The sequence below is a fragment of the Scardinius erythrophthalmus genome (genome assembly GCF_964197995.2).
Source record: "Scardinius erythrophthalmus genome assembly, chromosome: 2".
In the NCBI taxonomy this organism is placed as follows: domain Eukaryota; kingdom Metazoa; phylum Chordata; class Actinopteri; order Cypriniformes; family Leuciscidae; genus Scardinius; species Scardinius erythrophthalmus.
Genome location: NC_138222.1, coordinates 44,436,772 through 44,459,900, shown reverse-complemented (window position 1 = coordinate 44,459,900; position 23,129 = coordinate 44,436,772). Strand labels below are relative to the sequence as shown.

Genomic DNA, 23,129 nt, shown 5'->3' with positions numbered 1-23,129 from the left:
GAAATTTTCATGCAATGGGACCTTTAAGGTGTGCCTTTAGCCCCGTTGTACCCTATATCAGAGTGAAACAAATTATGGAGAAGAAAAAAATTTAGGGTGGGGAGTGGGGACTTGTTTTTATCCATCAGTTGTTGATAGGATGGAAGCATCTGAATGCTAGCTTGCAGTTAATTGTAAGAAAGGGGTGGGGTTTAAGCAAACTAAATGATTGGAGAAGTCCAGTATATATCACCAGAGAAGTATGTTGTTTCACTGTAAGTTATGACATTCTGATTAAAAATTGAGCTAAAAAAATATTAAAAATGAAACGTATGGATCGATGAATCATTCACAATAAGACCAACAAGATGCATTTACAAAATATATAGGGTGAATTTTAATTTCATGCTAACTTTTTTGCTCTACTTGCATAATGTTTGATAACATTGACAACAACAACAACAACAAAACATTTAACATTTAACAATCAAATGGATCAATATGCCAGTGAACAATTTTCATGATCTGACTATGGACCGGGCCAGAGGGATTACAGCGGCTGATTGATTATGTTGACCATCCAGGGTTTTAATGTGGATTTTTTTTTTCTTTTATAATTGTATCCTAAATCATTCCTATCTGCTATGATTTAAACCTCACCCAGTGTAAAACGATGTTTTTGTTCTCCACGCACGCACCGTTAAATTATTCTTCAATACTGGGCAAATATTTTGGCCAAATATCAGAGAAAGTTATCTTAACCAAGTAGAAGCATTTGAAAATATAGGTTAGCGGGTTAGGAGTGTCAGACCCTTTTTTTTCTGAGTCCAACTGAAACTCCTCGAGCGGCCGGATCCATAAGCGTACCTGCCCTCGTTCTCTAGTTACGTAACCGGACAGCGCGACCGTGTATCCGCGAAGAGAAAACGAGACAATCGTGTCAACACACATTTAAAAACCGCAGTAGTCAGGATTGAAACCCCATTTGTTTACACGAGCAGTAAAAACGTAAAGATATCCCTTCATATCCTCTCCTTCTGTGTGTGACTTAACCTGTTACATAACAGCGCTCCACACACACGCAAGCACAGCGAAACGCCTTGCCAGACACACGGGCGGCGTCTCAATACCAAATAAGCTGCCTATTTAGACAGCATTTGAAGGCGACATAGTAGCATATGATGCTCAAAAATACTGCAAAGCTAGGAAGCTACACTAGGTTTTAAAGCACAGCCACGACTGCCAAAGCCAAGCGGACCTGAAATCTGCTCTGACTAAACTGTCAACTATGATAGTCTACCGTACCGAATGACACATTAACCGACCTTTCTTTGACTTGTATGCCCAAATCAGAAACATTCAAAAGGGGTGTGGCAGTCCCATGTAAAAAAAAAAAACGGCTTTATGCTTATTTACACTCTAGAAATCACCACTTCGCTATGCAAATATTCTCTCGTCTGTGCTTATAGTGACCTAAAACATTTAGTGGAATAGACGTTACATTCAAATGTGTATTATTAGTAGCCAACTGAAACATGTGGACACGTTGGCCACACTGCTGTCTATCGACTACATACACAATGAGCAGGAGAAGATAAAGACACTCGTGAAAAATGACAACAGTTTGATTAACTAGTAAACAGCATGTGAGTCATAGATCAGAAATGACAGGTAGCCAGTGGCCAGTAATGTGGGCTCGCTTACAAAATGTGTGTATTATTAGTTAATTTGCACTAAGCGTGCATGAGCTAGCTAGAATACCACCAGGCCTCCATATATGAAAAATAACATATTTAATCTGTTTAATCCACTGAAAATTCAGAGCTAATGTGAAACAGGTCACATGCAAGGACTGGAGTTTAAGATTAAACTCAAAATTTGCTCCGTGAACTTGAATAAAATGGAAAATAATCCACAAGCAGGCTTTGATTCTGTTCTTCAAGCTTACCCTTGTTGGTACTTGAACAACTCTGCCGCCGAACTGGAGCGGGTTTGTCGGTTTCAGCCTTGCTGTCCAGTTTCACCGGGCTGTCCTCCACCGAGGCGTCCGCTTCAGAAGCGCTCTTGCGCGGCACCGTGACGGACTCTGGCGGAGACTCCATCTTCATCTGCGGCTTTCAGTTACTTGTACAATAGGATCGCTTTGTAGAACAATTCGGATTCGTTTTACATCGTCTTTTGGTTCGGATTGCACTTGAGCGTGTGACAGATCTGTTAGTGTTCATGGGAGCGGGTGTGGCTCTTCTGTCCACAGACAGCGCTGTTGAGCGCGAGACATGGTCACGTCAAACACACTATTGACATGCTCTCTAAAACATTCCTGTAAAGCCATTATGTGGCACATTTTGTTCAAGTTTTATTAACATAGCAGTTTATTGCGACCAAATTCAGTTTGCAGCCACGACTCATCTTAGAAAAATGAAAATTTAGGCTAATTAAGAACAAATTTGCATTTACAATAAACAACAATAAAATTCATGTTGAACAAGTAAAAATGCTAATGCTCACTAAAATAAACAAATAAACTATATTTCCCTGTACTTTACCTATGTACAATTTAATTAAACTCATTTCGAAACGAATAGACGAAACCAGTTTCAAACGGTTAAAAGATATCAGACTCAACAGAACGATTTTGTTCACTAAGACAATAAGATAATAATAATCTTTGAATTTTAGATCTGCTCACATCGACAATTGAATGGGAAATGCATGTCGTCAATATTTGTGCTCAATTTGGGTGATTTATATATTTTCTTTGTGACAATAATTGAACAATTCCTCTGCGTTGTCGAAATTTGAAATCGTTTGTCCCAAAATGCAAGTTATTAGTGAATATAGGTATTTACTCAGTAAATCAAAGGCTGTCTAGACTTGTAGACCTATCTTTAATTTCCTCTATCACACACACACAGGACAGACAGCATGCTTGACATGTGATAAGCGAACATGCTGCTGACGTACTTCCGCTGAACGCGTTCCAGTCGAGGCGCAGTGCGTGGACTTCACGTTGTCGTCATGTTGTGTTGAAGGACTAGCCTATATGTAGGCTATCTAGAAACACAATATATAATACAAACAAACAAACAACAGATTTATTTCAAGCCCAACATTTTTATTAAGTATCCTGCTGTTGACTGTCTTTTCGAGTTTCTAAAAGTGTATTTTTATTTTTACTATTGAGAATTGCAACCTTTTCATCAGCATTAACAGCTAATTTGCTAGATTACAATAATAAATGTAATCATGAAAAGTATGTACATTATGTAATGCACAATAGACCATTAGTTTAAAAAACGTTTATAGCATATAGCTTAAAAAAAATAGTCTCAATAGTGATTTTCTCAATAGACACCTGGTTCAAACTATTGGCTCTTGCATAAGCACTGTGTTCTATAAAGGCCCTTTAACTGACACTTTAAAGTTTAGTGAAAAAAGAAAATCCACTTCCCCAATTTTTTTCCTTCATTATTTAACTATGTGATTCTCTAAATGCACTTAAAAGTTGTATCCAGGTGCAATACTATAGTTTACATGTACAGTGGCATAATCATAGTTTTCACAATAAAGTTGTCTAAGACTGGTCCTAGATCAGATACTAGCTTTATTGTGCTGTATTGACATGATCACAGTTACAGAACACAGTATGCTTCTAAAAATGTGCTTTTAGAGAAGCTGATGAGATCAGGAAATTATTATGTAAAGCCTGACATTCCCAGTGTTTGCATTGGATTAGATTATTTATGATGTTTTTGGTGTCTTTAGCTGTTACAGCTGTAACTGTAACACTGTGGCATTGACCTGTGGGCGTATGTCTGGTCTTCTGATGCATAGGAAATAGGAGGACATGGAAAGACCCACCGCAGAGCATGGGATAACCAACCTCTCCTTTCCTGCCCACACCAGGCCAATAGGGGTCACTTGCACCCACATCCAGGAAGCCGAGTTACTTAGCAACTTGGAGAGGATACATTGCCAGGTGCTTTGATACTACATTCACTGTACATCATTGTGGGAAAACTGTGGAATACAGTGCAATCTTTCCTTGCCATATAGACACGCACCCTTTAATCATGTCATGGTTACTTACAAAACAAACACGTGACCATGAGAGGTAGAGCTAAGCTTATGTCATAGTCTCCACCTCAAATTCCAGGTGTGGTCTGCCATTTTAACTAATTGTGGAACAACAATGACACTTTCTCTACAGTCCTAGTAAACCATGTCTTCAAGTGCAGTGCAAGGGACAAAAGAGGCATATGTTTTCTGTAAAACAATACAAAACAAAAGAAAACAAAACATTTGAATGTTATAATTTTTAAATGGAGAGCAATCTTATGCATCATTGTTGAGTAAATTTACGCAACACCTGTGGAAGGATGATCTAGAAAAGCAAAGGAGAGTACTATATATGTCAGCTTTTTGTCTTCTTTTTTGACAGGATTTGTGATCAAGGTAAGTGAGCTAAACAGGACAAGCTTCACATTGCACATTACAGTTGTATATCGCAGGTTTTTTTTGTAGCAAGTGCCATTAACAAAATGATCTCTTTTAACATTTTTGTTTTCAAGACAACAAACAAGATAACAAAAGGCAAAGTGCTTAGATCAAGAAAGTCTAGTGCTGAGATACATTTAAAACTTCAGTGAGTTTAACTAATATATTTGCCAACAAACCAAAACATTTACATACAGTAACTAATGCTTTGAATAAAAGGCAGGATAATAATCTTTGGAGATGTGGCCACACGTTTACGTAGTTCGACTGATTTAAATTTTGCCCATGTTGATGAAGCGCTGAGATTTCTGTCTTGCCATCTGATATTGCTTGCGTGAAAACTGGGCATTGTCGATTCCTTCTCGTAGTCTCTGTGGAGTGTGAAACAAAATAGGTCAAAGAGGCCAGTTTGTTCTTGACAGAAAATGAAATGCAGTCATTTTGATAGCTATTTGCTCAATGTAAAAGCAAATGTGAGCCTGAAAGGGATAATACTAGTGCAACCTGTGTAACTACCTTGATCACAGCTTAAAATCTACTAAATAGCATGCTAAATATAAAATGCCCATTGGGCATTGAAATTTTCGCTTTAATGAAATTACATTCATTAAAAACCAACAAAATTTCAACAGCAGTATAAATTTCGAAACAAACATACGCCTGTGATGTTTACCTCAGCCATGTCAGCATGTTTCATCTGTATCACTTTCACTAGCGGCTGTCCATCCTTCCTAATGAGGTTCATTTTGTTCTGTTCCTGCACCAACATCAAGATTGTTGTCAAGCACTGATCACTTGTTCACCATATATCAGTTAGAAAGCCTGTACAATTGTCAATCTACTATCAATGTAACTCCGTATCTGCTAATACTAAAAGTAGCATTTATGTACCCGGTAATATATCTTCAAATCTCCTCCCTCTGCGCTTGGAGGCCTTAGGAAATTCTCAAACTGACATTCCCATTCTTTATTGAAATGTCCAATCACATCGATCTCCTTCACACACATCACTCTCCTGAATGAAAAAGAAACCAACACACACAACATATGGAAAAGAGAAAATTAGGAAAATGTCACTGTTTCACCATTTTCCTGTTGTTGGAATACCTGTTGGTGATAATGATGTTTGTTTTTCTGTGCCCTGGGTACTCATAGTGTTCTCTGAAGATCTCTCCATCCAACTGTTTAATCTCAGACCTCTGAAAGACATACACACTCATGCAGCACTATACACAAGATACGGCACACGCTGCTTTATGGCTCTGCGGGTATACTCTTTCAGCAATAACAATCTGAATCATTTTCAAATTAACAAATCATAAATCATCTGAAATGCATAAAATGATCATAGTTTCATGTCAAAGAGGAGTATTGATTTATTCCAGGTCAATCACAGGAGTCAAGCAAGCTCTTCAATTAACACCATTACAACACAGTAAAGCCACATTAAAACAAATGATTACATGACAATTATGAACCATGTGTTATGTATATATAAGATAAATATACTATAAAGTATATAGGAAAATACATCAGACATCAATTCCAACATGCACTGTAAAATGCCTATTTATTTATTTATTGCATATAATTGAGGTTGCATATATTAATATGCACATTTGATGTATTCACAATGATTAAGAATAAACATGTCAATAAATATATTTTATATAGGCTGTAATTTTATGTTATCAGAGTTCAGATGCATGGAAATGCATTTACAGACATACGTTTAAAGAAATTAAAATGAAGTTTAGAAAAATAGACAAACTTTGACAGCTCCATATCCTATTCAAAACAAATCCAATAATTATTTAAATATTAATATGGAAAATCTATTATTGTTTGCCATTATATGGTCTTAAAACTACCTTGTTTTCTTAAATTTAGGAAATTAAATTTAAATAAAGGATATAGTGATACAAAACTAATAACAATGTTTGAGGTATAATGGTGAAATTATTTTTGGCAAAATGAATAGAGACAAATAAAATAAAAAAGTTTTCTAGATAAGAAAAGTAGCAAAGCTGTAAAGGTGCACAAGACAGACAACTTCAGATGCAGACTTAGGATATTATGTAATTTCCTAAACATTCCATTGTAGGTGGACCAGGCTAGACTGGATCTAGCACTGAATATCCAGTTTGGTTCGTTTAAGTGCAACAATATCTGAAAAGTTTTTAATAACATGGATCTTTAAGATAATAGTCCCAACCCCATCTCCCACTCCCATTTTACATTTCCTCAGGCTGCATTTGGGAAAAGACAGAAAAGAGAGAAAATACGAAATATTAAAACAGGAATTCATTTCTTTACAGCAGGGATGGAGTCAGTTCAACTTTTGAGTTTAATGTCAGTTTCAATTAAGAATACAATTAGAATTTTTACAAGGGGATTTGGAATTTGGTTGAGTTTAAAGGCAAAACACCACAGTTAAACATCATAAAAAATACTGAACCCATATGGGGTTAAAAAAAAAAAATCTGAACATTGAATAAAACCAGTTTCAAAATTATTTTGTTGACACATTAGAGTTAAATGTTTTTTATAGAGTGGATTTTGGATATCTCTTTTTATCAATATATATCAAAAATACTGTCAACCGTCAGAAGACAAAAACTATCATGTTTTTAAGAATTAAATGTGTAAAAAACTTCAAAATATAGAAAACAGAAAAGTTTGGTATATGTAAGTGGAGATTTCTGGCACAATGAATGAGAAATATTTTTTGAGAACAGCCTTTACAAGGTATGTACTGTAATCAAAATCCATAGACAAAAATAGGTAAAATAAACACTTAAATATGGGTTTTTCTCCCCACTAGTCTGAAAGATGACAATGTAATGAGGAAAAATAGCCCCAAATCAAATCAAATCAAAATTGACCAGTGCATGAAAAAAAAAAAAAACCATTGGTTTAGCCTGTAGTGTGTTGCCTTAATCTGTCAAGCTGACTCCAATCCTTCAAAACAATTTGGCTGTTAGTAGCTGTTAAATTAAAACAGAGGGTCATGCTGAATTTAATCCTTCTCATCGGGTTTAGTAGCTTGGTCACTAGGGTTGACAGGTGACCTCACCTGAAAGAGGTCATAGCCCCCCGACTCATGGTGGTCGTAGGGCCGTATGATGCCGTCCTCTTGTACGAGACGCACTGGCCTTAATTTGGTCACCTCCTCAGTTGATTCTGCTACCCTGCAAATCAAGTCAGAAACAGCATCTTGGATAACTCTGACAAAGACAACATCCTGTGATCTAGCGGTTTTATATCCATGTAAAAATGCGTGGGCAACTGGTGAGTCATTCTTAGTGAACAGAATCTACTCAATTAAAGTTCATCTGAGCATGCCCGAACAGCCTTGATCAAACGCAATGCATCTCAAGAGTCATTTAAAAAGCGTCAACCTACAAAGTTTCTTTGTGCTATTGCGTGCAGTGTCTGATTCCTTAAGCCCTCTCTCACCTTTGGTTACTTCTACAGTGCGAGCATGGAAAAGCAACATGATTAGTTCATACAGTTAGCGTTGATCAGTTCGGATCACGTTATGGAGAGCATAACGAATGGATGGATGATTGAATGTAGAAGCTAGAGAGTCACTGGAGGGGTGGGGGGCATCGCTGTTCCAGCTTGTCAGGAAAGGTTTGGCATGAAAAAGCCAGGGGTGGGAACACAGTAAAACACAACAGATTTGCCAACTCATCTTTTCAGGGCAGAATGAATGGACTGGGTGAAAAATGTGATTGGTTAGCCTGGTCATCGACTGCCTTTAAAATCATAATGCTTCTCTTGCTATTGCGCGTGGTTACACCATAGAGTCCAGTGCATCAGCAGTGCAGTGAGCTCGTGCAGTGGACTTGGTCTGACAAGCAGAGCAGTCGGAGAGTGTGAGGGACATCACCCAAAGTTCACCCCAAAAAATGGAACTTATTTACTCACCCTCATGTTGTTACATTACTTTTATCTTCCATAGCACACTAAAGAAGATACCACTTCCCTTAATATAGTTACAAGTGAGTACATGTGTTTATCTGTACTTCCTCTCCTCTATATTACATCTCTGCTCCTGTCTGTGCTGTTCTGCTCATCAGACTTTCCACTGGCCCCAAAATGCACCAGTGAAAGGGGTGTGGATATAAGAAGCAAATGTTACAATGATGGGAAAATAGGCACATGTTGATGAATCCAGTTATAAGGGGATTTTTGAACTGTAGATTATGGCAGAATTCTCTGCGCTACAGCTCACATCCTTTGCATCCCAAGATGCAATACTTACCTTTCAACAATTCACACCCTGTAAGATTAAAAATTCATTCATGCTGCCAATTTTTTTTGGACTCAAGCAAACCCAACTGAGTGAATGCAGAGGGATCATTCACTGTCATCTCTCTGGGTAACATGGGCATAAACACACATACATTCACGCTTCAGTCATCCAGACCTTCATACGCACATCTGTACACATACACTCATGAGTGTCCAAATACTCACAGAACTAAAAAGAACAAACACATCCAGGAATTAACTTATGAAAAACATGAAAGAAAGAGTCACAAAATTAGTTGACACTCAGGGAAAAAAAAAGAAGAAAAAAAGAACAAGACAACAAAATACAAAAGAGACACAAATTAAGACACTGATACAATTACAGTAGATACATGTACAGTAGTTTCTTGTCCTTTCAGAATGGATATCATCATCAATATCTTCCTCCCTTCCAAAAGATTGCTTAGATAATATAAATATTTTTTAATTTAGAGTGCAATGACATCTGCGCTTACATAATATGATACATCAAAACATTCTCTCTGTCCTATAGCAGGAAGTAGACAAGATTTCCAAGCTATACTTAGGATGGGGGGAAGTGGCCTCATGACTTCCACTCTGCAATGAGTAAATGTGGGTCCCCTTCAAACCGCTTGTGGTCCTATTATGACTAGCCTACATATCGGTTTTTCGGTTCAAAATATTGCTTAATAAACATCTTCATTTGAAAATAGGAACTATGTGAATATATACACTACAGTTAAATTGTTTGGGGTCCGTAAGATTTTTTGTTTTAATAAAAATGATCTGACTGAATAGAAATTCAAAAAGAGCATTATTTTGAAATAGAAATCTTTTGTGACATTATAAATATATTTACTGTCACTTTTGATCAATTTAATGCATCCTTGCTGAATAAAAGTTAATTTCTTTAAAAAAAAAATCTTATTAACCCCAAACTTTTGAACAGTGTGTTTGTATGTGTGTATATAGATGTAATATTCATGTGCATGTGTGTCTCACCTCTGAATGCCCTGAAAAGTACTGCTTGCCATGTCTATGATGCCCCCTGTAGGTCTGGCCACCACCCCAACCAGGCCTTTCCCAATGCCCTTGAAGAAGCCTGCAGCCCCCTCTTTCTTTGCACCTAAACCCATGACAGATTATTAAATTACATATTATACATTCTTGTCCAAGGTTCTGCTGTTGAGTGGTTGCCATTATATACTGTATGTATTTGTGTATTTTCAATTGGCCAATAAATTGTTACTGTTTCCCTATTTATTTTTACAAATAAGTTTTGCCAAAGCTGAATACAAAAATAGATCGAATCTATCCCAAGTGATGCATCAGCAGTAAACTGTCGTACCTTCCACCGGTTTTGTCACAATTCCTGTTACTCCACCAACCACTCCCTGAAGGAGAACATGCCAAAAGTAAATTCATGCTATACACAATGGAACTTTGTTTTATGATGGAAACATAGAAAGGGTAATGCTTGGATGTTTTCTTGGATGTATTTTTATAGAAGTCAGGAACTTCAGTACCTTAAGGAAACCCTTTCCTCCTTTAGCCAGACTTTCTCCAAAGTCCTTAGTGGGTCTGTTCATTTCCTCCCTCCGTTTCTGCTGATACTCTTTGTCCATAGTGATGGCAGCCAAGCCTTTACCAACAGAGCCTGTTATACGGGACACCATGCCAGCTGCGCCCCCTAGGAAGATAATGTAGAAACAAAATAAGAATGTGCAGTAAGGATCCTCAGTGAGTATTTATAGGCTTTAGAGAGAAAAGCAAGGTGCCTTACCCACTGTGTGGCCCAGCAAACTTCGAACACCGATAACAAAACCTTCAGCAAATTCCTCAGGTCCTTGAACAGCCCCCTACACACACAAACAAACAGCACAAATGTAACCAATCTCAGACCACACAAATCATAACTTGATAACCTTGTAAACCTGACACTGCAATGGTAATTTAAATAAATATCCCTCAAATCTGTACTTATATCTGGCATTCAAAAGAGAACACACTCACATTTGTACTGAATTAAATGATGAGGCCTGAATGAACATATAAATTAACAGCATTTGTCTGACCTGGATGGGCTCATAAAAGAAAGCCTCCACTCCTTCTGATAAGCCTCGGATCAAGCCAAATGGATTTCCAAGAACATCCAGACCCAAAACCAACACGTACATCTGCGTCAAGAACTATGAGGAGAGAAAAAGACTTTCAGATACAATGATGATGTGTGTTAGAGTGTATGCTCATGTAACAACCTCTGACATTGTATGAGTGTGTATTTAGATCACCCACTTGTTCAGTGTAGTGTCCGATCACCGCCCACATCAGCTTCTCTCGCCGGTAGAACTGATATTTCACCTCAAAGTAAGCAAGTCTGAAAAAAAAGAGCGAGACAAAATGACGTCAATCAATGCCTAAGTGAATCGTATTTTCAAAGAGGCATATGAGTCAGTATTAGTGCATGCACATCTGAAAGCCTTACTTGAAAATCAGATCATCTACATCAGTGAGTGTGGCACCAATGCTTTTGAGCAGGAGGTTGACGGACTGGATGGCCACCATGTCACCCTGCTCAGAATCATCTCCACTGGAGCCCAGAGAGAGACTCAGATGCAGCTATACACACACACACAAACACACACAGGTTAAACATAAACAATTACATGACTTGTTTGATGCAGCTACCCATCAAGGAAATTTATCGATCATTTCTCATTATTAAATCATTCATATGCTGGTAGACAAGTAAGATTCGGTTGATTCAGTTTAGTCTTTCATATGAAAGTATAAGCAAGCACGTCATTAACTTGGGTAAACATTAGGGGGGAAAGGTTGACGCTGGTAGATCTTGTTTTGCTCATTAAATGGTTAATAATGGACAGAGTTTTTGAAAGTAACAGACAGAATATAAATAGAATTATATGAAATTCCACCACTGTTCAAAAGATTGGGGTCAGTAAATTCCTTTTAAAAGAAATTCAGAAATAATGCATTAAAAGTGAAGGTAAAGATATTTAAGATGTCTATTTCAAATAAATCCTGTTCTTTTGAACTTTCTAGTTATCAAGGAATCTTGAATTTTTTTTTATCTCAATTTCCCAAAAAATATTATGAAGAACAACTATTTTTCAACATTGATAATAATATGAAATGTTTCTAGAGCACTAAATTGGAATATTATAATGATTTCTGAAGGATCATGTGACACTGAAGATTGGAGTAATGATGTTGAAAATTCAGCTTTACAATTACAGGAATAAATTACATTTTAAAATACATTAAAATAACAGTAATAATATTTAAAAATATTAGTGTTTTACTGTATATTTGATAAATAAATGCAACCTTTGTGAGCATAAGAGTCTTCTTTCAAAAACATTAAAAACTGTATCGACCCCCAAACTATTGAAGAGTAGTGTGTCACTGTCCAATCATGCTGTAGCATGTGGAAGACTGAAACTAGGGAGAAGGTCTTAATTAAAATGTTGTTGAGAAGTGACCTTGAAGAGATCATGTGCTGTGTTTTGAAGTGGACTGTGGTGCTGATTCATTACTTTAATAGGGGAGATGTGGAAATGCTCAAAGAAGCTCAGGCCCGAGGTGTCTGTCATGGAGCACTCCATCAGCTGAGCTTGCAGCGCCTCCAGATCCTTCTCTATCAGCTTATTCTGAAGCACAGAGAAACACATACTGACATCTCCAGCCCACTCTCCATTCACATTTCATAAAGCCACACATGAGTGAAACAAACACAGAAGAATGTAATGATGGAGGAAATATTTACCACTGCGATCATTGTGGATTCATTTCACTAGTAACATTATGTGATAGAATGTGAACACCTGCAAGAGGATGCAGTAGTTACCTTCTCTTTACTATCCTGGGACTCGATGGCTGGGGTTAACAGGTTGATGATTGCCCCCAAGAAACCCTGATCGATCTTCACTGCCATCTCCTGTACTAACGCCATAAAGTACCTACAGAAAAACAAGCACTGCCAGTCAAAGGTTTGGATCTACCCATTCTTTCTACTTACAAATAACAATAAAGTCATCAAAACTATGAAATAACACATGGAATTAAGGTAATTATGTAGTGTACAATTTTTTTTTTTTTTGAATAAAACAAAACAAAACAAAAAAAATCCTACACTTCCATTAAAAAATTTGGGGACAGTAAGAAATTTTTATGTTTTTAAAAGAAGTCTCTTATGCTCACCAAGGCTGCATGTATTTAATTTAAAATACAGTAAAACAGTAATATTGTGAAATATTATTATAATTTAAAGTAATTGTGGAAACCGTAAAAATAAAATCAGGATTCTTTAATAATGATGATAAAAATAAGAATAATTTGTTACATTTATATAGCGCTTTTCTTTTTATAGAAGGGGGAATCTCCTCAACCACCACCAGTGCGCAGAATCCTCCTGGATGATGCGACGGCAGCCATACTGCGCCAGAATGCCCACCACACACCGGCTTATTGGTGGAGAGGAGACAGAGTGATGAAGCCAATCAGTATATGGGGATGATTAGGACGCCATAATGATGGACAGAGACCAATGGGCAAGCCAGTGGGATTTTTAATGACCTCAGAGAGTCAGGACCTCGGTTTAACGTCTCATCCGAAGGACGGTGCTTTTTGACAGTATAGTGTCCCAATTACTGTACTGGGGTGTTAGGACCCACACAGACCACAGGGTGAGCACCCCCTGCTGGCCTCACCAACACCTCTTGCAGCAGCAACCTAAATTTCCCAGGAGGTCTCCCATCCAGGTACTGACTAGGCTCAACCCTGCTTAGCTTCGGTGGGCAATCAGTCTACAGAGTGATACGGCTGCTAAGCAAATGATGAGCAAAGTTCAAAAGAACAACATTTACTTTATTTTTTGTAACAATGTAAAAGTCTTCACTGTCACTTTTGATCAATTTAATGTCAATATCGATAATTATCACGATAAATGTCAAATCTTTATTTATTTCAATTTTAAGGCAGATTTTTGCTCCTAAGTGGAAGTTGTAGAAACCAGACAGTTAATTGTGAGAAGAAGAAACTCCTTTAATTCATTTAATTCATGTCTACATTAATAATATAATAAAATTTTACATGAATACCCCACATTTCCGCCACAATACCATAGTGCAGTTAGTGTTCCATGGTAAATGATGACAATTTGTAGATTGAAAAGCCATCTGACTGTATCGTTGCGCAGTTTTTCTCCTGCTTGTCAGGGCGGTTTCATCTTCATCTGGCTTTAAATTACTTTAAATCACCAAGACATTTGTGTTCTTCACTGATTTCAAATGCTTCACACTGGATCTCACAGCGATGTTTAGTTGACGCATGATTGAGACCGATTGAGCCGAGCGGATAAATGGTCAGTGTGATGCGTTTCAAATGTTTTTGTTACGCTTTTGGCGTACAAACATAATATCAAACATTTATCCTTTTTATCGTTATATCGAGAAAAAATATATAGTGAAAATTATCGTTAAGATTTTATCGCCCAGCCCTAATTTCACACAAGAGAGAAGAATGCAGTGTGGTTAATTAATTTGAATTAGTACATGTGAGACTGTGACACAAAGTAAAAAAAAAGTAAATCAGGGTGCCATCACTTACTTAAACTGCATGACTTGGCTGTGCTCATTAAACCTTGTGATGATGCTCACGTCAATAAATGGCTTCGGCTCTAAAGATAAAGGGGATATGGTGTGTTCATGTCCACTCACTCTGAATGTGCACTCAGAACTGTATTAGCTTAGATGCAGCCTTTATATGTTAGCTGGTGTTTGTACCTGTGTCTTGAACAATAGATTTTGGAAGAGGAACAGGATGAAAAACAGTAGGAAATATAGCTCCCGGCAGCTGATTATCCACCTGGAACAAATATATGGTGAACATAATAACTGAACGACTGCCAAAAACGATGGAAGTGTGATATTCAACAAGTACATTGTGTGTGGGTGTTACCTGTAGCCAATAGAGTTGTGCACGTAGACTCCTCTGGTGAGGCGACTGTTTCAACTCAACATGAATGCCTGGCAGGAAGTTTCTCCTGATATGGCAGGATAATGGCTGTCTCATCAACATGGGCAATCTCCCAAAGTTGACCTGTTTTTATAAAGAATACTATAAAGTCTAACAACATAAACAATCTTATTAATCAAAGTTTTCCTGGTAAAGTCCTTTATTACCTCTAGGCCAGTTTCTAATCTAGTCCAGACTGGTTCACTCTTGCTGCTGATGTGGTTCTGGTAGGCTTTCTCCAAAAGTCCGATGTTCTTGTTGTTAAAGGACTTCCAGCGGTTCTTTGGTCTCATCTCCCAAACCACACCAGAACTTAAAAACACAATTCAATACATCATCAAAAATCACCTTGACAGTCAAGTGGAATTTATGTTCCCCTTTTAAAAGTCTTAGAAGCATTTTAAATTATTAGTGTTACAACAACACTACTGAATGAAGGGTGTGGGTTTATTTACCTGGTGATGCCAACGTATGCAATCTCCTGCCTGATGTCATTGTTGATAAGTGACAGGCCCAGGTTCTGTAATGAGATGTTGACTTCCTGCTGGAACTGCTCCAGCTCCTCCGCCTGCCGTGCTTTTGTGACTATGCCGACATCCTCGGTGAAGATCAGCACCCGCTGGCGGCCGTCCAGGAAAGACACCCAGTGAGTCTGAACTAAGCTGCTATAAGAAAACTGCCCACACTCGTCCTAAAGACAATAACATGGGAATGACATGAGCAGCAACATAAGACCATCAGCAGATTCACTAACCCAGAATCTTTTTCTAACCTTGACAAGGTCCAGTTCTCCACTGTGGTCTTGACAGCTCCAGCAAAGCTTCCTCTCCCCTGCTGGATCGTCCCATGCAAAACGCTGAGCTTCACCTGGTCTCAGTGCCCAAGACTCCTCACATCCTCTGCACAAGCACAGAGACACAGACACAGATTAGAGTTAGGAAGCATATTCACAAACTCCAAAACACTCAATAAGAGAATACAGATGTAAAAAAAAGTACCAGTACTTTTGGTACCACAGTGGAAAAAGGAGAACTTGTGCACAGCTCGCATGTGAAAGGCACTTCGTAATCAAATTCCTTGTCTTGACGATTGGTTTGGTTTAACTGAATTTATGTAAACAGCCAGGTAAAAATAATAATAATAATAATAATAATTTGGATCTGTGCATTAAACAGTTTAAATGAGATCTTACAGATCTTTCTTTGAACATTAAATATATTTTTTAGTTTATTATTATTTATCACTGTATATACTATACAATACAGACTATATTTGATCAAAATACAGTAAATACAGTAATGCTGTAAAATATGATTACAATTTAACAACTTTTTTATTTTAAAACACTAGCTGCAATAGCTGCTTCTTAAGGAAGGATTTTTTGTAACAATATAAATATCTTAACTTTTGATCAATTTAATGCATCCTTGCTTAATAAAAGTATAACCACAAACCACAAATGTATTTTATTTGTTTATATTCATTTGTTTTGTTTGTAATTTTTCTTTTGTCTTTATTTTACTACTGGCTTAATTCAATTAAAACAACAGAATGTAGTATTCAAGTATTCCTCAATTAAGTAAACATTGCTCTTAAGTTAATATTTATATCAACATTTAACATTTAAATAAAACAGCGTTGACAATAACAATTCGTTTTTGCTGTGGTATAACAATTACTTTGTGAGATTTGTGAAATCATGGTATTGGTCTTATTAACTACTGAAACCTGGGTATTGTGACAACCCTAGTTTCCACAAAAGACCATTGATTAGATTAGGTTTTGATTTTATAGACTTAGAAAGATTAGATCTTCATGGTCTTTCTCATCAAACATATTCAGACTTTTCATTCATCTGTCATATGAAGTAAAATATTAAAGCTGTCAGACCTCTGTCTAAAGTTGACAGTTGCTGCGGGCGTGTGGTTCACAACCAAAGCAGGTGCAGCTCCATCATAGTAATCAGTGAAGCTGACGACAGTGGAGTGGTCTGAGATATTCACATCCACTATAACGCCACCATACTGAGGGAAAAGAAGATTAGAATTAGGTGCTCAATATGGTTTAATAAAGTATGTTTAGCATCCTGTTTACATTCAGAGCATGTTCACCTGATCCATGCGCAGCAGAGTCCCGTTGTCCTGCTTGTTGAAGAAGAACGATTTGGAGGTAGATTCAGATCCCACAACTCGTGCACACAGCTTCCCTGTGCTGGACTCAGGCCAAAAAGGCAAACACTGTAACACACACAATTGTACAGTCAACACAAATACAATGAGTGCATACTGCTGCCTTTGATAAAAGATTAATTCATCTCTGACCTCAGTGGAGGAGATGTAGTGCCACTTGTTGCTGTAAACATTGTTATTTTGCACCTCTCCAACCTCAAGCTCAAACGAAGACTTGTTGACCAGCGTGTAGAAGGGACTCATAGTAACAATTCGTGTCAGATTAAAGCTGCTCATCTTGATGCTGACCCCAACCTGGTACATCAAATGAGATTTTCCATACTGTACATTATAATGTTGTTGTGTCTAAATTCACATGTACAGTAGCACTTAAAAAGATTGATTTTAGTTTTTAGTGTTGTATTTTTAATGTATTTTAGTGTATAGATTTTTAATATCTGGCATCTCTAATCAGCCATAACATGAAAATAATTCAATATAAGAGAGATGCACCAATAATAAAATTCTTTGACGATTCATGGACAACCTGTCACTCACATAACATCACAGCAATAGCAAACTACTATGATCCAAAAAACAACAACAATCCAATCAATTCCAGATGGACAAAATCAAGTCCCGCTCTACATTTTTCTTGTTCGAGAAGCCGTTTCACTCGGATATATGTCACAATAATGGAAGAAAAGATTATCGCAACTACCGTTTCATGCTGAATTTAAACGTTCAAAGCATTTACCAGGTAGTCCCCGCCTTTGTCTGGACAGCGCACACATCCATAGCTGCCGACAGTGTCCAATGAGAAGCCATCAGACCAGGAGCTGGTGGACACACAGAGTTGCACCTGAAAGGAAGAGCAGCATGTTAATTTAGAAAGGAATATCTGAACATTTTGTATTCAAATCTACAGGTAAAACATGGCTTTCTGAACATGACAGCCCAAACACATTTTTATTCATGATTTGGCTAATAGCTGTGCAGATTTATTGCTCAAACACTGCCAAAGAGCACAATCCAACCTTATTTTTGCTGAAGAGATTCTTCTTTTTAAAGGAGAACAGAATGACGTCTCTGAAGTCGGATGGGTGTTTCACACAGGTATCCTCGGCACGATACTGCAGCACGCGGGACGTCTTATTGATGATCCAGTATGGACTATAAACAGAGAGGATCATTTTGCTGTTCACGTGAGACACATGCACACCCACGTCCAAGGTCAGCCCCTCGGTGGTGTCGCAGGTGAAGCAGATGGAGAAGAACTCAGGCATGTCTCTGCTAACCCTCATACGCCCAGTCCAGTTGCGACCTTGGTACTTGATCAAAACAAGTTCCATTATTTCACCGCCAACATTCGAATTCAGCACATCCGCCGCACTGCCCTCCTGAAGCTCATAGAAGTCAGCAGAGCCCTATGAGAGACGTGATGAGGTTAATAAATGTATGTTGGCTAATATGAAATAGGTAATAAATCATACTGATTTTTAATATGAACGTGTCAAACACAAATGTTTGGGGTCAGTACGATTTTTTTAATTATATTTTTATTCAGCAAGTTAAATTGATCAAGAGTGACACTATAGACATTTATAATTCAAAAGATTTCTATTTCAAACGAAGACTGTTCTTTTGAGCTTTCTATTCATCAAGGAATTCTGAAAAAAAAAGCATTAAGGTTTCCAAACAACATTGATAATAATAGCAGATGTTTAATGAACACCAAATAAGCACATTAGAATGATTTCTGAAGAATCTTGAGACTGATGACTGGAGTAATTACTGCTGAAAAATCAGCTTTACCATCTATGGAAGCTTGTTTCCGCCACAGAATAAAACATTTTAAGAGATAAATGCGACTTTTTATCTCACAATTGTGAGTTTACATCTCGCAATTCTGACTTTATTTCTCAGAATTTCGAGATATAAAGTCAGAATTGCGTGAAATAAAGTCGCAATTGCGTGTTATAAAGTCAGAATTGCGAGATATAAAGTCAGAATTGCGTGAAATAAAGTCGCAATTGCGTATTATAAAGTCAGAATTGCGAGATATAAAGTCAGAATTGCGTGAAATAAACTCGCAATTGTGAGATAAAAAGTCGCAATTATTTAATTTTTTTTATTTTGTGGCGGAAATAAGCTTCCATAACCATCACATGAATAAATTACATTTTAAAATATATTAAATTACGAAAAATATTTTTTTAATTGTAATAATATTTCACAATATTACTGTTGTGACTGTATTTTTGATCAAATAAATGCAGTCTTGGTGAGCATAAGAGACTTTTTAACATTTAAACAAATCTTACTGACCACAAACTTTTAAATGGTAGTGTATGTCAAATGGATTTTAGCAACAATATTCCGCACCTCCAGTAGATAGCGTATTGAGTAAGGTAGCAGGTTTTTGACAGTCACAGCTGGGTGCAGGTGAATAACATAAGCAGGGTCCCAGTCCCCTTCCCCGTGGCTGGCGATGTGGCTGAGGTCATCAGGCACGGCCAGTGTGTTCACCACCAGTGGCAGGAAGCTGCTGTCTATGGCAGGGCACTGCAGCACTGCTTGAACCTCAGAGCTCAGGTGCACCTGTTCCTTCCAAGAGATGCATGTGGACGATGCGCGATACAGATCTTCTAAAGGACCAACAGGCAGCAAGAACAGCTGACTCCTGATGGAATATAGCACAGAAAATTACATTATAAAGTACAAAAAAAGTACAGGAAGTTTATTTGACAGTATACTGCAGGGGTGTCAAGCTCAAGATAAAAAAAAAAAAACGAAATTATGCAAAAAAATTATTAAATGTTTGTGATCATTTACAATTTTGTATATTTGTAATATATTTTTTAGCTTTTTGATAGGGTCGCAGAACTCTTTAATGTGTTGTTTTGGTTGTCTTTTTGTTCGCTTTGTACTCTGAAATATATAATTAAATCTTAAGTTATCCAGCTAAGAGCAGCATGTTGCTTCTCTTTTTCTTGTCAAATGATGATTGTTTGATTAATATTCTCTAATTGGCGATTTTATATGTAAATGTAATCTAAAGCCCCCTGGTGCATGAAAACAACACACTTGACACCCCTGGTATAGTGATCGAATTGTAAATATGCATGATATGTAAGATCTTCTTTACAGTTGCCACTCATGATATTTAACTCATGTGAATTCAAAATGCACTGAAACAAAGTAAGCAATTACACTTAGCCCATACCTGTAAGCTTCTAGAGGAACATGACACTCCTTCTCAGGCTCAGCAACCCCTACATTCACCATCACTCCAAGTTCAGAAGAGTACTTCAGAATGGCAAAAGGCACTGAGAAGTGGTTCTTTATCTGTTAACACATAATTGACAAACAGTTAACGTCCAATAAAATTTCAATGTCACCGTGATTTTAACAAGGTCGTTTTCATGAATGATTATTTCTTTATCGAGACAGGTGGACAGATGTACGCTCTCTGCAGGTAAAAGTGAGCAGACGAACCTGTAGGGGGGACCGTACTGTGATGACCTTGTTGCCCTCGCTGGCATCGATCTGAAGCAGCACAGACACAGCTTCCATTTGCATGGGTCCTCTGACATTATACAGTCTGCGGCCAGGTTTACCCAACGGGATATTTGAAATCTCACTATAACCTGAGGGAACTGCACAGAGGACATTTATGATTAGGATTAGGGCTAGGGAATTCATGACCTAAAAAGTATTACACTATCTCAAATATTATAGGATAATATACAAATTATTTAAGTAAATAAACAATTTCAAGTATTCAAGGTAATTTCAAGGTAATATGACAAACAGAATAACCAGATCTGACTTGGAGAGCGGCCTACCAGGACAGCATTTTTGGGCATCATAGACATGCTTGAACTTTTTCTAAGTGCTTATTATGCCCAAAAATGCTATCTAGGTAGGCAGCTTACTAGGTTTTGAGGTGCAACCGTAGGCATTTGAATAGTTTACAAGGTGTATATTATCCACGTTACTGACCTACGCTGAGATTGAATAAGCAGCTTTCCTGCCTCTGCAGTGCGGACAGTCTTGATGAACGCTCAAACGATGAATGGTCTAAATCCACACTTTTATCCACAGCCAATTCATGCAGTTTTCCCAGTGTGGATGAGCCAACCAAACGCAGGTTAGCGCTGTGCTGAACAATGAGAGGAATGCCTAACGAATTGCGAATGGTGAACGAGGATTTCTCCTTGAGAGAATGGTCAAAAGTGGAGGCTGTGCTCTCGGAGAATGCCTGACAAGAGAGAAATAAATGAACAAGTTTAATTTGTATATGTTTAGCATACACTACTGCTCAAAAGTTTTGGGTTGGATTTTTTCTTTTTATGTTTCTGAAAGAAGTCTTTTATTAAGGCTGCATTTATTTAACAAACATACAGTAAAACTTTAATATTGTGAAATATTAATATATTTTAAAATAACAGTTTTCTATTTTAATATATTTTATATTTCCTGCTGAATTTTCAGCATCATCACTCCAGTCTTCAGTGTCACATAATCCTACAGAAATCATTCTAATATGACAATTTGGTGTTCATGAAACATTTCTTATTATTATCAAAGTTGAAAACAGTTGTGCTACTTAAAAGTTTTGTGGAAACTATGATACTTTTTTTTCAGGATCGTTGGATGAATGAAAAAAAAACATTTTATTTGAAATGGAAATCTTTTAGAACATTATAAAGGAATTTAATGTCACTTTTTGTTTACCTTAGCCAGGTTGTTGAAGACACCGAGGCAGCACTTGGACACTGTGATGTTCATGGTGTCTTTGGAACATATGGTGATGGCTGTGCGAGGTTCTGGCAACATAATAAAATCCTCCCCAGGACCTGGACTTTTATCTCGAACAGGGTTATTCTTCATCTGCACACAGAAACACACAAATAATCACTTACACAACAACCTTCAAGACATTTGATAGGATGGGAACGTGGATTCATGTTTATACACAGAAGTGAAAAAAGAAGCGAAATTCTACTTGCGTCTAATTTGAGCTTCCACCTCTGTTTCCCATTGTCCACTCTCTCAAGCAGTGGCTCCCATACTGCATGGGTCTCGTTGAAGTAATTCACCTCCAGTGTCATATCTGCAGAGACACTAAGCAATGACGACCAATTCTGAGCAGTACCGGTGAACGATGATTCTGCAAGCAGCAAGGGAACAGTCCGATGCCCCAAGCCTGACTCCAACGTGACCTGCACCACCTTCACGCTCAACCCAAAACTCTCTCCGTCCTTACTGCTGTCCACATCCTTAAAGCTCTCAGTGACCTCGGAGGCCGTGTCCACACCAAGGAACCAGTAGTTTGCATTAGCAACTTTTATCAAAGACCAGAGACTGTTCAGGTCATCGGACGTCTGCTGTGACGGCTCTTCTTTAGGTTTGGGAGCCATAGCTGCCGTGATGGTAATGAAAGTGTTAAGAATGATAGGAGAGATCTGAGACAGCAAGAGAGAGAAAAAGCAGGTTAGTTCAACACAGATAAGCAAATACTCAAATGATATGTAACGAAAACATAAGATATTTGCATAATACTGTATACATTTACACAGAGAGGTCAGATGTCATAATCTTGACATACAGTTACAGCATCTTTGTACACACAAAAAAAGGTGTAGTCTTACAGTTTAGGGAGCAAATACACTAGCGTTCAAAAGTTTGGGGTCAGTAGAAATCAATACTGTTATTCACAAGGATGCATTACATTGATTAAATGTGACAGTAAATTTCTACTTCAACTACTGGAAATGGAATTCCTTTGAACTTCTAATCATCAAAGAATCATCAAAGAATCCACAAAAATATTAAACAGCAGAAATGTGTCTTAACATTGATAAAAAGAAATGTTTCTTGAGCTACAAATCAGTATCAGAAGGATTTCAGAAGAATCATATGACACTGAAGACTGGAGTAATAATACTGAAAATTCTGCTTTTCCATCACAGGAATAAATTACATTTTAAAATATATTAAAATAGAAAAAAGTTATTTTAAACTGTAATAATATTTCACAATATTACTGTTTTACTCTATATTTGATAAATAAATGCAGCCTTGTAGAGCATAAGAGACTTCTTTCAAAAACATTAAAAATTGTATCGACCCTAAACTATTGAACGGTAGTGTATATGTTGC

General features: G+C 37.3%; 2 protein-coding genes across 4 annotated transcripts in view; both read right to left on the bottom strand.

Annotated features, from left to right (window-relative positions):
- rorab (RAR-related orphan receptor A, paralog b) overlaps positions 1-2,997 on the bottom strand; it is a 55,617-nt gene extending 52,620 nt beyond the window's left edge. Inside the window, exon 1 of one of the 2 annotated variants that reach the window (XM_081358992.1) lies at positions 1,928-2,997. In XM_081358992.1, coding sequence (XP_081215118.1) covers positions 1,928-2,087 — 160 coding nt within the window. In that variant the 5' untranslated portion in view covers positions 2,088-2,997. The remainder of the gene's footprint in view (positions 1-1,927) is intronic. The other variant, XM_081358993.1, reaches the window with a different exon arrangement.
- A 568-nt stretch (positions 2,998-3,565) lies between these two features.
- vps13c (vacuolar protein sorting 13 homolog C) overlaps positions 3,566-23,129 on the bottom strand; it is a 54,910-nt gene continuing 35,346 nt past the window's right edge. For both annotated transcript variants that reach the window (XM_081358990.1, XM_081358991.1), the window contains 31 exons: positions 21,977-22,432; positions 21,702-21,857; positions 20,967-21,225; positions 20,460-20,620; positions 20,188-20,309; positions 19,347-19,644; positions 17,999-18,388; positions 17,719-17,823; positions 17,115-17,276; positions 16,905-17,030; positions 16,684-16,817; positions 15,566-15,692; positions 15,249-15,484; positions 14,961-15,105; positions 14,737-14,877; positions 14,562-14,643; positions 14,386-14,455; positions 12,626-12,737; positions 12,315-12,428; positions 11,243-11,376; positions 11,053-11,134; positions 10,833-10,946; positions 10,541-10,616; positions 10,284-10,447; positions 10,106-10,151; positions 9,760-9,883; positions 7,553-7,667; positions 5,584-5,675; positions 5,368-5,491; positions 5,150-5,233; positions 3,566-4,847 (listed from right to left, as the gene is read on the bottom strand). In XM_081358990.1, the coding sequence (XP_081215116.1) occupies positions 4,749-4,847; positions 5,150-5,233; positions 5,368-5,491; positions 5,584-5,675; positions 7,553-7,667; positions 9,760-9,883; positions 10,106-10,151; positions 10,284-10,447; positions 10,541-10,616; positions 10,833-10,946; positions 11,053-11,134; positions 11,243-11,376; positions 12,315-12,428; positions 12,626-12,737; positions 14,386-14,455; positions 14,562-14,643; positions 14,737-14,877; positions 14,961-15,105; positions 15,249-15,484; positions 15,566-15,692; positions 16,684-16,817; positions 16,905-17,030; positions 17,115-17,276; positions 17,719-17,823; positions 17,999-18,388; positions 19,347-19,644; positions 20,188-20,309; positions 20,460-20,620; positions 20,967-21,225; positions 21,702-21,857; positions 21,977-22,432 (4,650 nt within the window). In that variant the 3' untranslated portion in view covers positions 3,566-4,748. The remainder of the gene's footprint in view (positions 4,848-5,149; positions 5,234-5,367; positions 5,492-5,583; positions 5,676-7,552; positions 7,668-9,759; positions 9,884-10,105; positions 10,152-10,283; positions 10,448-10,540; positions 10,617-10,832; positions 10,947-11,052; positions 11,135-11,242; positions 11,377-12,314; positions 12,429-12,625; positions 12,738-14,385; positions 14,456-14,561; positions 14,644-14,736; positions 14,878-14,960; positions 15,106-15,248; positions 15,485-15,565; positions 15,693-16,683; positions 16,818-16,904; positions 17,031-17,114; positions 17,277-17,718; positions 17,824-17,998; positions 18,389-19,346; positions 19,645-20,187; positions 20,310-20,459; positions 20,621-20,966; positions 21,226-21,701; positions 21,858-21,976; positions 22,433-23,129) is intronic.